Genomic DNA, 14,076 nt, shown 5'->3' with positions numbered 1-14,076 from the left:
ACATCAACACCAAGGTTTCTCACACTGATTGCCAAGAGTATTCACTTCAATAATTTCTAAGTTGCCTGAATAAGAAATAAGAAATTACGTGTTTGTGTTCCTTCTCTCTCTTTCTCATATTACAGGACTGCCAAAGAAACACAACTGGAGACCACTGTGACCGATGTCCAGAAGGCTACCTGAGTGATGTGACAAGAGGAGCACCCAGCTTCTGCCAACCTTGCCCTTGTCCCTTGCCTCTGGTGGCCAAGTAGGCAAACTAATATTTATTTTCAAATGATGTTAGTTATTATAGCCATCCCTCCTGCTGCTGGAAAAAATACCCATGGCCCAACTTCATTGCGCTTTAATCTACCTTAAAAAATTATGTTAATATGTGTTGCCTGATATTGCAGACATTATACTTAATCTTTTTTCTTTTTTTTATTAAAAAATTTATAAACTTTATTAAAACAGATATAAAACACATAAAACACATATGACAAAAACATGAGAATACATTATACAATAAAGAATTATAAATATATTTTTTTCTTTTATTCTGTGATCTACCTTGTGTGTGCAAGCCTGAGCCCCTTTGGGTCAGTTTGCCATTGCTTGTTTCTTAGGGCTGAGGGAAAGTGATTGGCCCAAAGTCATCAGTTGGTTTTGCGTCTAAGGCTGTATTAGAACTCATAGTCTCCTATTGTCTAGCCTGATGCCTTAACCACTGCACAAAACTGGAGGGAAAGAATTTATAGTACAAATATGCCTTGAAAAAGAAGTATTTCTTTCTTTCAAGGAACTGTTTTAATTTTCTGGTTGGGAGCAAATTTGGGTACTGATGCTTTCAGGCAAATATGCCTCAAATCTTCAGAAAAGGTTTTTCAGATATATTACAAAACATGACAGCAATCCAGATTAATAGAAATGTTAAGGAAGTTTACATATGTAAATGTGATATATCCAGCCAAAGTATTCAGTATTCTTAATGAAATCCATAAGAGCCCAGCATTATGAGGAATGAATGGAAACCCTACACTTATATTCAATTAAATAATCTATAATGCTTGAGTCGTCATTTCAGAGAGATTTTGTTACCAGATTCCTCAATGCCTTCAAGAGTGTCATAGCTTCTAAAGAACTTGACAAGTTCTTAAAAATTCAGGGATGTACTGTATTCAGAGATGGATCTGCCTTCAAAGTAGCCCATGTTGAACTGTATAACACAATAAAACATCAGGAATTGACCACAGGAAATGTTTTATGACATTTTGTATTATGTCATAAAATGCTGTATGATCATTTTTGTCATAAAATATTTACAACATTTCCCTAATTCCAATTCCATGGGAGTTATGGGTCCTGGAATGGGGCACATTCTATAAGTTAAACCATTTAAAATATCTCAGTTCAAAAAGTGTTACTCTATGATGCACCATTTCCAGTTAAAGGTTACAGATACAAGACTTTTACTAATATATAGATAACATAGAATTCATGGTCATTTATCTGGCACAAACTCTGAATAGTTCTAAGATCCTAATAAATTGTCACCTCTTATCCTTACAATTTCCATTTCAGTAGCAGCCCGATTTCATACAATTTTCGTAACCTTTAAGCTGACAGACTGCACGGATGGTCTATTAGTCTTGCTTCCAAAGCATTTATTACTTTTTTCTTCCATGAATTCATACATATTGCTTACATTGCAAAAATACATTGTGGAAGACAGATGTTGAAACTGTAAAAGATCAAGTTTAGAAAAAATCCTTTCCTACTTCTTTCCCTTTGGTAGATATGTTATGGTACAATTAACTATATGATTTTTTAAAAGGTTTCAGTTTACAGTGCTGTATGCCTAATGTGGATAATGGGTTGGGTTAGTAACATTTGGGATGTGTTCCAAAGGGTGGAGATAAGGCCTTTTGGTTTGTCTCTTAGATTTAAAAATTTTATAATAAGGATACGTAAAAGATGAACAAAAAAAAAAGAAAACATTGATACAACAGGAAAAAACTGTATACAAAATCTATGGGAAACAATTGCATTTACTCAGCTAGGTTTATGAGAATGCCTTTAGATGAAAAGTAGTCTTTCCTAAGAGTGTGCCCTACATATTCATAGAAGGTCACCTGAGATGACAAAAGGTACAGTATCTCCCCATACACATGTAACCTGTATTCACTCCCAAATCTATGAGATGCATCTCCTCCCCCAATACACATGAACTGTTGAAATACCCCTGTAGAAAAACATTCACGGCAAACTGAATTGACCTTGAAGAGCAACAAGGTTGGAGAAGATTTAGTCAGGGAGCTGTGGCCCAGTAAACCAGATTTTTTATTCACTGACCATATCTCAGAGACATATGGCTAGCATACTGACCTAGTAGGAAGGGATAAATGATGTCACATGAACAGGTTTACCTAAAATAGTCCAGTATTACACTGTAATGTCCACCATGTCTGCCTTTTTCAGTGTTTTGCCTTTGCAATGTAGTGAGTCAAAGGTATATAAACTCGGGTTCTACATTTCCTTATGTCTGTTCAGCAAAATGCAAAGCTTTGTGGGAGCCCAGTGTAATGTACAGGTAGTCCTTGACTTACAACAGTTCATTTAGTGACCATTCAAAGTTACATGGGCACTAAAAAAAGTGTCTTAAACCCCTTTTTCATAGTTACGACGTTTGCAGCATTTGCATGATGATGTGATCAAAATTCAGATGCTTGGCAATTGGTTCACATTTATGACCTTTGCTGTGTCCCAAGGTCATGTGATCACCTTTTGTGACCTTCTGACAAGCAAAGCCAATGGGGAAGCCAGATTAACAACCGGGTTACTAATTTATCAACTGCAGTGATTCACTTAAAAACTGTGGCAAGAAAGGTTGTCAAATGAGACAAAACTCACTTAACAAATGTCTCACTTAAGGCCAGAAATATTGGGCTCGATTGTGCTCATAAGAAGAGGACTACCTGTATTACTAATTGCATGCCACAAAATTATGTCATTTCTTTAATGTGATGTCATTGCTTTAGGCCAGGGAACCAGCTTTGGTCACAACACAACATAAGAGTTTTACTGAAAAATGTGCAAGATCCTTAAAGTTCCAATAGCTGTTATTATTGGTACAATTTTAGGGAAGCACAGAAACGCTACAGAAAGGAACTTTAGTTGTTGAAAATGTTCCTTTGCCAGAAGCCTTTCATCAGTTAAGGAAATTACTCAATGTAAAAAATGATATTCTTTGTGGGGTAGTGGGCAGATCTCCTTTTTAGGAATATCTTCTTAATAAAGTTAGAGCCATCATTTTCTCAAATCATCTTTCTCTTCTGTCCCTAAACTTTAAAACACTGAATGGAAAAATGCTTGTTAATCTCTAGTGTATTTGTGTATTTATTAACATTTGTATCTGTGAAATTATGCAGGTAATTTCATGGACACAAATGTTAATAAATACACTATATGGTAAGATCCTAATGTACTAATATAGCATCAAATAAATTCACTCTGAAGTACTTATATTTTATGATAGCTATGTTTTTCTAGTATGCTTAACAAAAAAAAAAGAACATCAGTCTTGGCTTTTCAATCAATGGAGTGCATATTTTGTTTTTCATTAAAAAAAGTTATCCAATGCAGATATTTACATTTTAAACTGTCTTAGGTTAAGCACCACACCTTCACTACCACCATACACAGATAGGTGCACACACAAATTTAATTTAATGGTTCTCTGTGTAGATTGCTGACCACAGAAAGGCAGCCACTTACAGGCCCCACTGAATAACACCACAAAGGCTCCTTCAAGTTGAACTCAATGTCAGCATGCTCTTGGCAACAATATGGAAATGGATTGCCATTGACTTCAAAGATTTTTTTTCAACTTCCTAGTCTACAGCTCTGGTATACCCCAGTAGTTTCTCATTCTTGGACTAACATGGCCGGACCTGCTTAGCTTTATGAGATCATCCAAAATTAGCTAAATGTTGTCACCTGCTGAGGCTTTTAACCCAAAGTGGACATTTCTCCATTCAGCACTGTTATTTATTCTGATTTCTGACAAGTGTCTTTTTATTTTTTGCAAACAAATTGCTGGTGCCTTCTGTATAGAAAATGTCCTACTGTTCAACATACATGCATACATGCGCCCTTCAACACCACCAGATATCTAAACCAGAATTTATTCCACTATTGATATGTGTCAGAGGTCATTTTATTCATTCTTAGAAAATAAACTTTTGAATTGCTCAGAATTTTGCAAAATATCCTGCCATCATCTTTAGGATTTCCAATTATTTGCAACCCATTTCACATCTCCCTCAAGGCAAGGAATGTTTCCTAATTTATCTTTCCATCATTGTCATGAAAATTTTGCCAATGAAGTGCAACTGATTTAAAATCTGGTTTACAGCTGATCAATCCTATCAAGAGCCATATTCAAAGCTACTGTGCTGTGTGTCCCTTTCAAATAAAAGAGCCATTATCTGATTAATAGTTTAAATAAGGGAAAGGAAACATTCATTGTTGCCTGTCCTTAGAGTAGTTAGAATTTTGGGTGTACATTCTCAACGTATTATTCTCTTTATTATTTTCACTTTGTTCACTTTTTCCTTTTACATTAAAAATGTATTGTTACAGGAATATCATTCCTTAAAAATTATGGGAAACAAAGGCTTTCTCTTCTGTTTTGCAACAAAGAAACTAGCTAAGACAGAACAAGGATTTATAAAGTCTGACCGAAAATGTATCAAGTTCTTTAAACTGGCAGCTTCATTATTTACACAGTTGTTCTTGGAACTCATCTGTAGGGATTGTGATGGATTTTCTGAGCAGACATGGGGGGTCTGGAAGATTATCTCCATTCATATCGGATAGCTTGGGAATTTGCAGAAGAGTCCTGGGACAACTGAATATCAGTTATTTAAAATGTCAACATATGTGATTTTTTTTAATTCCCTAGAAATTTTTTCAAACTCTCTTACAAAATATACAGAAATACTTCTAGCTTATTATTATGTCCAGAACTGGAGTTCTTTTCAATATATATAAGGAATTAACTCTGTATAAAATTGGTAGAGGAGAAAAATACTCCAGGGACGAAACAAAATTGAAATGATGTCACTAAAATGTTAACAGAAGGCAGTGTGCAAGTGCTATTTTTCATAACAATCTCAAACAAGTCTCTCTGACCTTATAAACATCTCCAAACAAGGGAAATAAATGCACTCATGGTAGGTCTAGAGAATAGTGGCTTAGACATTCAGATGAAATAGAATAGAAGCCAGAATACAGCGTTTTTTATTTACATTTGATTAGCTACTCAGAACAATCCCATCAGAATTCTGTGGAAGCTACGAATTCCATACAGCCAATCCTGCTGGTGTTAGAAGAACTTATTTCTGGCCACCTGATGTGAAGGGATCAGGATTTGAGATTTACCAGCCACCTGTTACAGCATCCATGTTCTATATGTTGGATAGCTAGGTAACCTGGGAAGAAGCTAGATTAATAAATCCTTGCTCTGGGAGAAAAATATATTTATATTAATTCTGTAACCAGCATTATCTACTCAGTGGGTCTGACAAAATGGACTTTGGCCCATGAAGTTTATGCCACAGGAAATAGATATAAGAGAGTGCCTTGATTTGGGTTTTGGAATCCCACCAAAATTTCCCAGGAGGAGATAGAATTGCCAAATATTATTGAACGGGAAAAGCATGTGATTCCCTAATGAATGACACCATCTGTAGCGAATATACTGTATCTTTTGGTTACTAAACAGCACAATTACTGAATAGTTCTTCTGTGTCTGAGTTTATAAGTTAAAATAGGCCAACATTCAAAAGCTGAATATTTGGGGGAAAATGCACTAAGAAATAAAATATGTAAAATAATGTGTATTAAAGTACATTATTATATTATCAAGGTTGTGTGCATAGAATATCCAAACCTGACAATAAAAAATAAGATAGTATTGTAATAATGCTTATTATAAAGTTTCCCAGCTAGTTTCCCAATCTTCATTATAATGGCCAAGAATTTTGGAATTCCGAACATATTGAGAATTTTGGAACTCTGAAAATATTGAGAATTTTCAAGATTGGGGGAAGCTAGCTTATAGTGTTCAGATATAATTGATATGATGCATTAGTTCCCTACCTAAAATAAAAGAATGCTAAAGTCACACAGAGCTAATTTATTCTTGCATATCATTGAAAAATCGGATGTTGTTTTTCATTTGGTTTTCTCTGGATTTCTCTAATGCATTCATAATTCCAGAGATCCAATATTTGTGCATTCCAAGACAGCAGCTGTGGCAAGGACTGATACAGCTGCAAAAATTGATCTCTATTCTCTTTTCCTTACTTTCCTGGGGGGTGGGGGGGGAGAGTAGAACAAAGTGTTATTTCCCAGCCATATTTGCTCCCTCCCCTTCCCTTTTCAACATTTTTATTAATTTGCCCACTGAAGAGTTCTTACAGTCTGGAAGCTTGCATCCCTTTATCTTTGCTCTAATAAAAGAACTTGTCTCAAATAGATTTCAGTTAAAAGAACATTTTCAGATTGTAGGTTGAGTTAATTTTGCTTTCTTTTTTTAATACTCTTACAAAGGCTGCACAGCAGGCAATTGCCTACAGTTTGAATCTAATTAACTTCAATGGAATCTGAATGAATTATGTTGTAAGGGTTCTAAGAGGTTCGTGTATATAAGTTATAAACCACTTGGCATTTTTGGTAGCAATAATTCTCCTTCAAAGCAACCAAGGACCGAAATGAAGTAAATGCAGAGCTTGAACATATGTATTCATACTAAAACCATTTGGAAATAAATATGATTTCTCTTTGTTCCTCTCCTATCGACAACCAGCATAAATAACAGCTACTTCATTTATTAATTATATTATTTGGAAACTAGGATTCCCACTCTGAAGTCATTCAAAACTGGCTAGTGAGGTCATTGTTTATCTTACCTTCTTGTGACCTCTATTTTATCTCCTAGGAGTAGCTAAACCTTAGATCTGGGAGTATCCAAATGTGTATTCCACATTTGGTGGTAAATGTACAAAGATTTTAAGCGTAAACCCATTGTGGTTCTGTATTGTACAGGTTACATCCATGAGCGTGTGAATAATCATCTCTAATAATGACTTTTTAATATACTTTTAGCTTTGGAGTCTCCTGTTACAGAAAAAATGGAGTGGTGCGCTGTAAATGCAAAGAACATTATGCAGGGTCAAACTGCGAAAGGTATGGACATGTTTTAAGAATTATAAATCCCAATTTTGATTATTACAGTATATATACAATTTAACAGGTGAACTTCCTTCTCATCCCCACACTTAAATGAAGCGGGAAAAATCAATACGTGTTCATATACTACAATAATAAAAGAGGAAAAAATGGTGGACCTCACATGTTGTTGTGCATGTAATTTAGTTTACCAAAGACTAACTGAAAGTAAACTGGGGGGGAGGGTCATAACATTGGCATCTCAAATGCCTGCTCTGTAGAATTCCTTGAGGAATAATGTTAACTAATTTGTTTCAAGTTAGCAATGCAGTTGCTTTACTTCTCCATTCCTAGCTCCGACCGAAAGTATTGAAATGATCGTCAATGAATTCAGTTCCCTCGTTAAAGAGGTGCTCTTACACACACATGAGTGTTAAGAATTATGTAAGAATGAACTCACATTCGTATGCAACTCACAAGTGTACAAAGTACCCATCACACTTTGGGTGCATGAAGTGTCCCCATCATATATCCATCTGTACTGAAGACAGGAAAGGAAAAGAAGCATAGGATAGGTTATATGAATCAAATGAATGGGAACGGGAATTCACATGAATGGAAGGAACAATCTATAAAAACAAAAAAGCTTGCATAGAACAGTTAGATTTTTGCATCTGGGAGCTGCGCTTCCATTATCTTTTTTTTTTTTTTAAGTTAAGGCCATAGGGAGCAAGGCCATCATGCTGATATCATGAGGCTGTTAGAGTGGTGGGATTTGAGGACATTTTCACTCTATAGTGGAAGTGTTGAAGTATATTAAATCTATTAGAGGTCAAAGCAATTTCAGGCATTTCCAGGGCAGTAATTGCTAGAAGAAAAGAAATGGATCACTTGTGGGTCTACTTTTGCATCCCTGATGACTATATGAGCAGGCTCTCTTTGATTTGGGTAGTTCTCGTGGAATGACTGAATGCAAACATTTGTCCAGGATCAGAACAAGTTATTGGAATGAATCTCCATGAATTCAGTTCCCTCATTAAAAAGAGGTGCTCTTACATACATATGAGCATTAAGAATTATGTAAGAATGAACCGCATTTCAGCTGACTTCCCATTGAAAGGACAAGAAGCACCCAATGGCCCCAGGAAACAATGGTTTTTTTAAAAAAAAATTCTTTTCAAATCTCTTCAACACCTGTGTCTAAAAATTGAAGAATATATCAAGCGGATGAAATGTGAAAATTATATTACAGCATGACTTTTTGGCATGGTTTTTTTATAATTTATTTTCCTCACCAAACTGCTATTTCAAAGATATTAACAGCTGGAAAGGTATCATTTAATGAAATATATTGGTGTTAGATAAGTGTAGGGCAGCAATGTAAATTTCAACCTTGGAACTCTGGAGATCAGAGCAATAGATCAGATTTCTGGGGGCAGAAGTGCTCCAAGTTTCTACCTTGTTGTTGATTTATCCCATCCCCCCCCCCGAATGCCAGCAGGCCAAAAGATCTAAAAGACATGTGTATTACTAATTGTATTGTATTTTTGTATTTTCACTCCAGATGTGCTCCAGGTTATTATGGAAACCCTTTGGTGATTGGCAGTACTTGCAAAAAATGTGATTGCAGTGGCAATTCGGATCCTAACTTGATCGTTGAGGATTGTGATGAAGTGACAGGCCAGTGTCGCAACTGCATGCGTAGTACCACAGGATTCAATTGTGAACTCTGTGCTCCCGGTTATTATGGGGATGCTAGAAGAGCCAAAAAATGCACAGGTACTACATGTTGTAAAATATTTGATTTGTTCCATGGATTTGCATGAAAAATTGATCCTCTGTTGACCATTTATTTATATTTCATATTTCTAAACCACCCATCTCCCTTGGAAATATTTTACTTTGGGTGAGTTTATAGCAAACAAGAACAGATCTTATGGATGCATAAAATAAAGTTGGGAATATAAACATAAAAAACCAAAAACAAAATAACAGCTGGAAGGGACCTTGAAGATCTTCTAATCCAACCTTTTGCTCAAGCAGGAAACCCTATACTCGTGATGGCGAACCTTTGGCACGCGTGCCACAGGTGGCACGCAGAGCCATATCTGTGGGCACGCAAGCGTTGCCCTAGCTCAGCTCCAGAGTGCATGTGTGCGTTGGCCAGCTGATTTTCAGGCTTTCTGGTCCTACTGGAAGTCGGGAAATGGGCCATTTCCAGCCTCCAGAGGGCCTCCAGGGGGTGTGGGGAAGGCCATTTTCATCCTCCCCAGGCTCCAAGAAAGCCTCTGGAGCCTGGGGAGGGCAAAAAATGGGCCTGGGGTGGAGCACATTGAATTATGGGTGTGGGCACATACACGTGCGACCCCCCCTCACACACTCCCCCCACTTTTGGCACGCAACGGCAAAAAGGTTAGCCATCACTGCCCTATACCATTTCAGACAAATGCTTGTCCAGTCTCTTCTTAAAAAGCTCCAGTGTTGGAGAAACATTGCTAAGGAACATTTCCACTAAACTCAGACCTTTCGTTTAAATATCATATAACTTATAACTAAAGATATACTTGCTATTGCTTTGAAAATTATTTCAGAGGGAATCTGGCTTCTTTGTGCCTTTACAGTAAGGCAGATTAATATACTGGCATTATTATTCATAAAGGATATCTGTCTGCTTTGCAGTAGTGTATTAATCATCCAATGTACACAGTAAAAACCAATCCAGCCTAGGGACTAAGCTAATTTTAGAAGCATAATAAGACAAAAGTGCCCAAAAAAAATTAATGTATTCCAAAAATGAATCCTTTAGAAGCCCAACATTTAAAAATTGCACAAGCTATTCTGGTTTTTTTATCTTGAAAGTAATAAATAATTTAGCCTTTCAAGCAGTATAAAGTTTAAAAAGGACCTTTATATTATATTCATGATAACAGTCTGTTGACTGAGATAATAATTATATACATTTAGGAATTTTGTTCACTTTCTCTATAGGTGTTAGGTAGGCTTATTTCTCATCTGTAGTATTTTGAATAATCCAACATTATAGAGAAATATAGCCAGTTTTATTTTTAGAATTCAGAGATTAAAAAGTAGGTATGAAAAATAATGCATGAATTTTTTATCAGTGTGATAGGGTTAGGGCATAGAAATTGTAAATTAGCAAGTATCTAATGGGAAATCACAGATATTCCATTAACATGATTATGCAAATGAGCTCATTACCAAAATAGCATTATTTTGTAAATGTAAGAGCAAAGACATTCAAAATCGCAAGGCTGTTACTTTTTGTATGTCAGAAATTTCCTCAGAGTTGTTATGCTGAAAACTTATATGTTTCACACATAAATTATTTAGGTCATGATTTTTTTTTAAAAAAAACATTTATTGTTCAATTGCAATAATTGTTTCTGGAATTATTTTCTGATTTATTGCATATATTTTCCCCAAACCTATATTGCTTGTTTTATAGAAAGACAACTACCAAATGTCACAATGCCTTGGGTCTTAAAATAACAGAATTTGTAAGGTAGTACATGAATGCAGCCTTAAATTCACTGAGATCTCTGCACAACCATAGACTCACATTCTATATAGATATTTAAAAAGAATGTACATACAATGAACCCAGGGGTGAAATGCTCCTGGTTCGGACCGGATTGCCTGATCCGGTAGCGATGGCGGTGGATGGTTTGGAGAACCGGTAGCAAAAATCCCTGCGCCCCCCCCCCCCACCATGCCCAGCTGAGCCCCACGATCATCAGAGGCTTTTTTTTTTACTTTTCAAAGCATTTTTTCTACAATCTTTCCGACGGAAAAATGTTTTTAACAGTAAAAAGAAAAGCCTCTGATGATCACGCGGCTCAGCTGGGACCATCAGAGGCTTTTCAAAGCATTTTTTTCTGCAACCTCTTGGCCGAAGAGGTGGTAAAAAAAATGCTTTGAAAAATCTCTGATAATCCCAGCTGAGTTCCTGATCAGCAGAAAGATATTTTTTAAAAAGCCTCTCTGACGATCCCAGCTGAGTTGCCTGTTCGGCAGAGGCTTTTCAAAGCATTAGAAAAAATGCTTTGAAAAGTTAAAAAAAAAAAAAAAGTTGGCCACGCCCACCCAGTCACCTTACCCCCACCACCAAGCCACGCCCACAGAACTGGTAGTAACAAATTTTACATTTCACCCCTGAATGAATCTCTTTGATCAAGCAAGGCAATTAAATACAATCATCCAAATAACTAAAATGTTATTAAGATATACAAAGGGATGAAGAACCAGTTTGGTGTGGTGGTTAAGGCACCAGGCTAGAAACTGGGAGACCCTGAGTTTTAGTCCCACCTTAGACTCAAAGCCAATTGAGTTACGTCCCCATCTCCCAGCCCTAAGAAGGAGACAATGACAAACCATTTCCAAAAATATCTTGTCAAGAAAACTGCAGGTCTAGTCCAGACAGTTAACCAGAAATTAACACTGACTACAATGCTTCTTCCCTCCCCCCAAAATTCCAAGAGGGATAGTACATACTGAATTTGTATGCTAAAATAAGATTTATTAAATAAGATTTAAACTATATTATATTGTGATTAATGCTTGACCAAACATTTTCTTATTTTGATCAACTATCAGTCAGCTATTTTTCTAAGTCTACTGGCTTTAGATTATATCATTTGAGGGAAGGGAAAACATATCTTGGCCCCATAATATAAAATCCTAGATGTAGCTTTGCTTCTAATGCCAGAATATTGATTGAATTCGGGCTTAGGACATAGAATGTCTGGTCTCTCTAATGCAAGAATATGAATAAACATTCAGAATCATAACTATTATGTTACAATTTTTGATTTATTGTGTAGGATTTTTTTTAAAAAAATATAAAACTAGTTTTATTGCAACTTTTACACGGTGCTGCATTTTCATATAGAAAAATGAATAACAGATTAGGATTCGTTCATATATACGTGGGTAGCAACATAATGAACATTTCTAAAAAAAATAGAGGAGCTTTGTGAAGGGAAGCACTAGCAGCTTGGACTCTTTTTCTCCCAGTGAGCCTCTTTCTGTATTTACAGGAATCAAACAATATAAATTCTGTTTGCCTCTTTTTCTGCATATATATATATATATATACAGGTGAAACTCGAAAAATTAGAATATCGTGTAAAAGTTCATTTATTTCAGTAATGCAACTTAAAAGGTGAAACTAATACATGAGATAGACTCATTACATGCAAAGCAAGATAGTTCAAGCCTTGATTTGTCATACTTTTGATGATTATGGCTTACAGCTCATGAAAACCCCAAATTCACAATCTCAGAAAATTAGAATATTGTGAAAAGGTTCAATATTCTAGGCTCAAAGTGTCCCACTCTAATCAGCTAATTAAGCCATAACACCTGCAAAGGGTTCCTGAGCCTTTAAATGGTCTCTCAGTCTGGTTCAGTAGGAATCACAATCATGGGAAAGACTGCTGACCTGACAGTTGTGCAGAAAACCATAATTGACACCCTCCATAAGGAGGGAAAGCCTCAAAAGGTAATTGCAAAAGAAGTTGGATGTTCCCAAAGTGCTGTATCAAAGCACATTAAAGTTATGCGGAAGGGAAAAGTGTGGAAGAAAAAGGTGCACAAGCAGCAGGGATGACCGCAGCTTGGAGAGGATTATCAGGAAAAGGCCATTCAAAAGTGTTGGGGACTTTCACAAGGAGTGGACAGAGGCTGGAGTCAGTGCATCAAGAGCCACCACACACAGACGGATCCTGGACATGGGCTTCAAATGTAGTATTTCTCTTGTCAAGCCTCTCCTGAACAACAAACAACGTCGGAAGCGTCTTACCTGGGCTAAAGAAAAAAAGAACTGGTCTGTTGCTCAATGGTCCAAAGTCCTCTTTTCTGATGAGAGCAATTTTTGCATCTCATTTGGAAACCAAGGACCCAGAGTCTGGAGGAAGAATGGAGAGGCACACACTGCAAGATGCTTGAAGTCCAGTGTGAAGTTTCCACAGTCTGTGTTGATTTGCAGAGCCATGTCATCTGCTGGTATTGGTCCACTGTGCTTCATTAAGTCCAGGGTCAACGCAGGCATCTACCAGGAGATTTTGGAACACTTCATGCTTCCTTCCACAGACAAGCTTTATGGGGATGCTGACTTCATTTTCCAGCAGGACTTGGCACCTGCCCACACTACCAAAAGTACCAAAACCTGGTTCAATGACCACAGGATTACTGTGCTTGATTGGCCAGCAAACTCACCTGACCTGAACCCCATACAGAATCTATGGGGTATTGCCAAGAGAAAGATGAGAGACATGAGACCGAACAATGCAGAAGAGCTGAAGGCCGCTATTGAAGCATCCTGGTCTTTCATAACACCTCAGCAGTGCCACAGGCTGATAGCATCCATGCCACGCCGCATTGAGGCAGTAATTGATGCAAAAGGGACCCAAACCAAATACTGAGTACATATGCATGCTTATACTTTTCAGAGGTCCTATATTGTTCTATGTACAATCCTTGTTTTATTGATTTCATGTAATATTCTAATTTTCTGAGATAGTGAATTTGGGGTTTTCATGAGCTGTAAGCCATAATCATCACAATTATGACAAATCAAGGCTTGAACTATCTCGCTTTGCATGTAATGAGACTATCTCATATATTAGTTTCACCTTTTAAGTTGCATTACTGAAATAAATGAACTTTTGCACGATATTCTAGTTTTTCGAGTTTCACCTGTATATGCAGAAAAAGAGGCAAACAGAATTTATATTGTTTGATTCCATATATATATGGAAGGGGAGAATTACTTTCAGTCTTGCAAGATTCTATTAATGTACACACACACACACACAAAAGAAAGAGCTAGTACTTCTTATC

The 14,076-nt window shown here is 36.6% G+C and overlaps 1 protein-coding gene across 1 annotated transcript in view; it reads left to right on the top strand.

Moving 5' to 3' along the window:
- The window catches only part of LAMA4 (laminin subunit alpha 4), a 99,682-nt gene that overhangs the window by 32,360 nt on the left and 53,246 nt on the right, over nt 1-14,076 (top strand). The window contains exons 3-5 of the mRNA XM_034409194.3: nt 126-250; nt 7,153-7,233; nt 8,780-8,994. Of these exons, the coding sequence (XP_034265085.2) occupies nt 126-250; nt 7,153-7,233; nt 8,780-8,994 (421 nt within the window). The remainder of the gene's footprint in view (nt 1-125; nt 251-7,152; nt 7,234-8,779; nt 8,995-14,076) is intronic.

This window comes from Pantherophis guttatus, chromosome 1 (assembly GCF_059756535.1).
Source record: "Pantherophis guttatus breed Tessera chromosome 1, ASM5975653v1, whole genome shotgun sequence".
Taxonomy (NCBI): domain Eukaryota; kingdom Metazoa; phylum Chordata; class Lepidosauria; order Squamata; family Colubridae; genus Pantherophis; species Pantherophis guttatus.
Note: the sequence above shows the minus strand (reverse complement) of the source record. Positions and strands in the feature narration are given on the sequence as shown.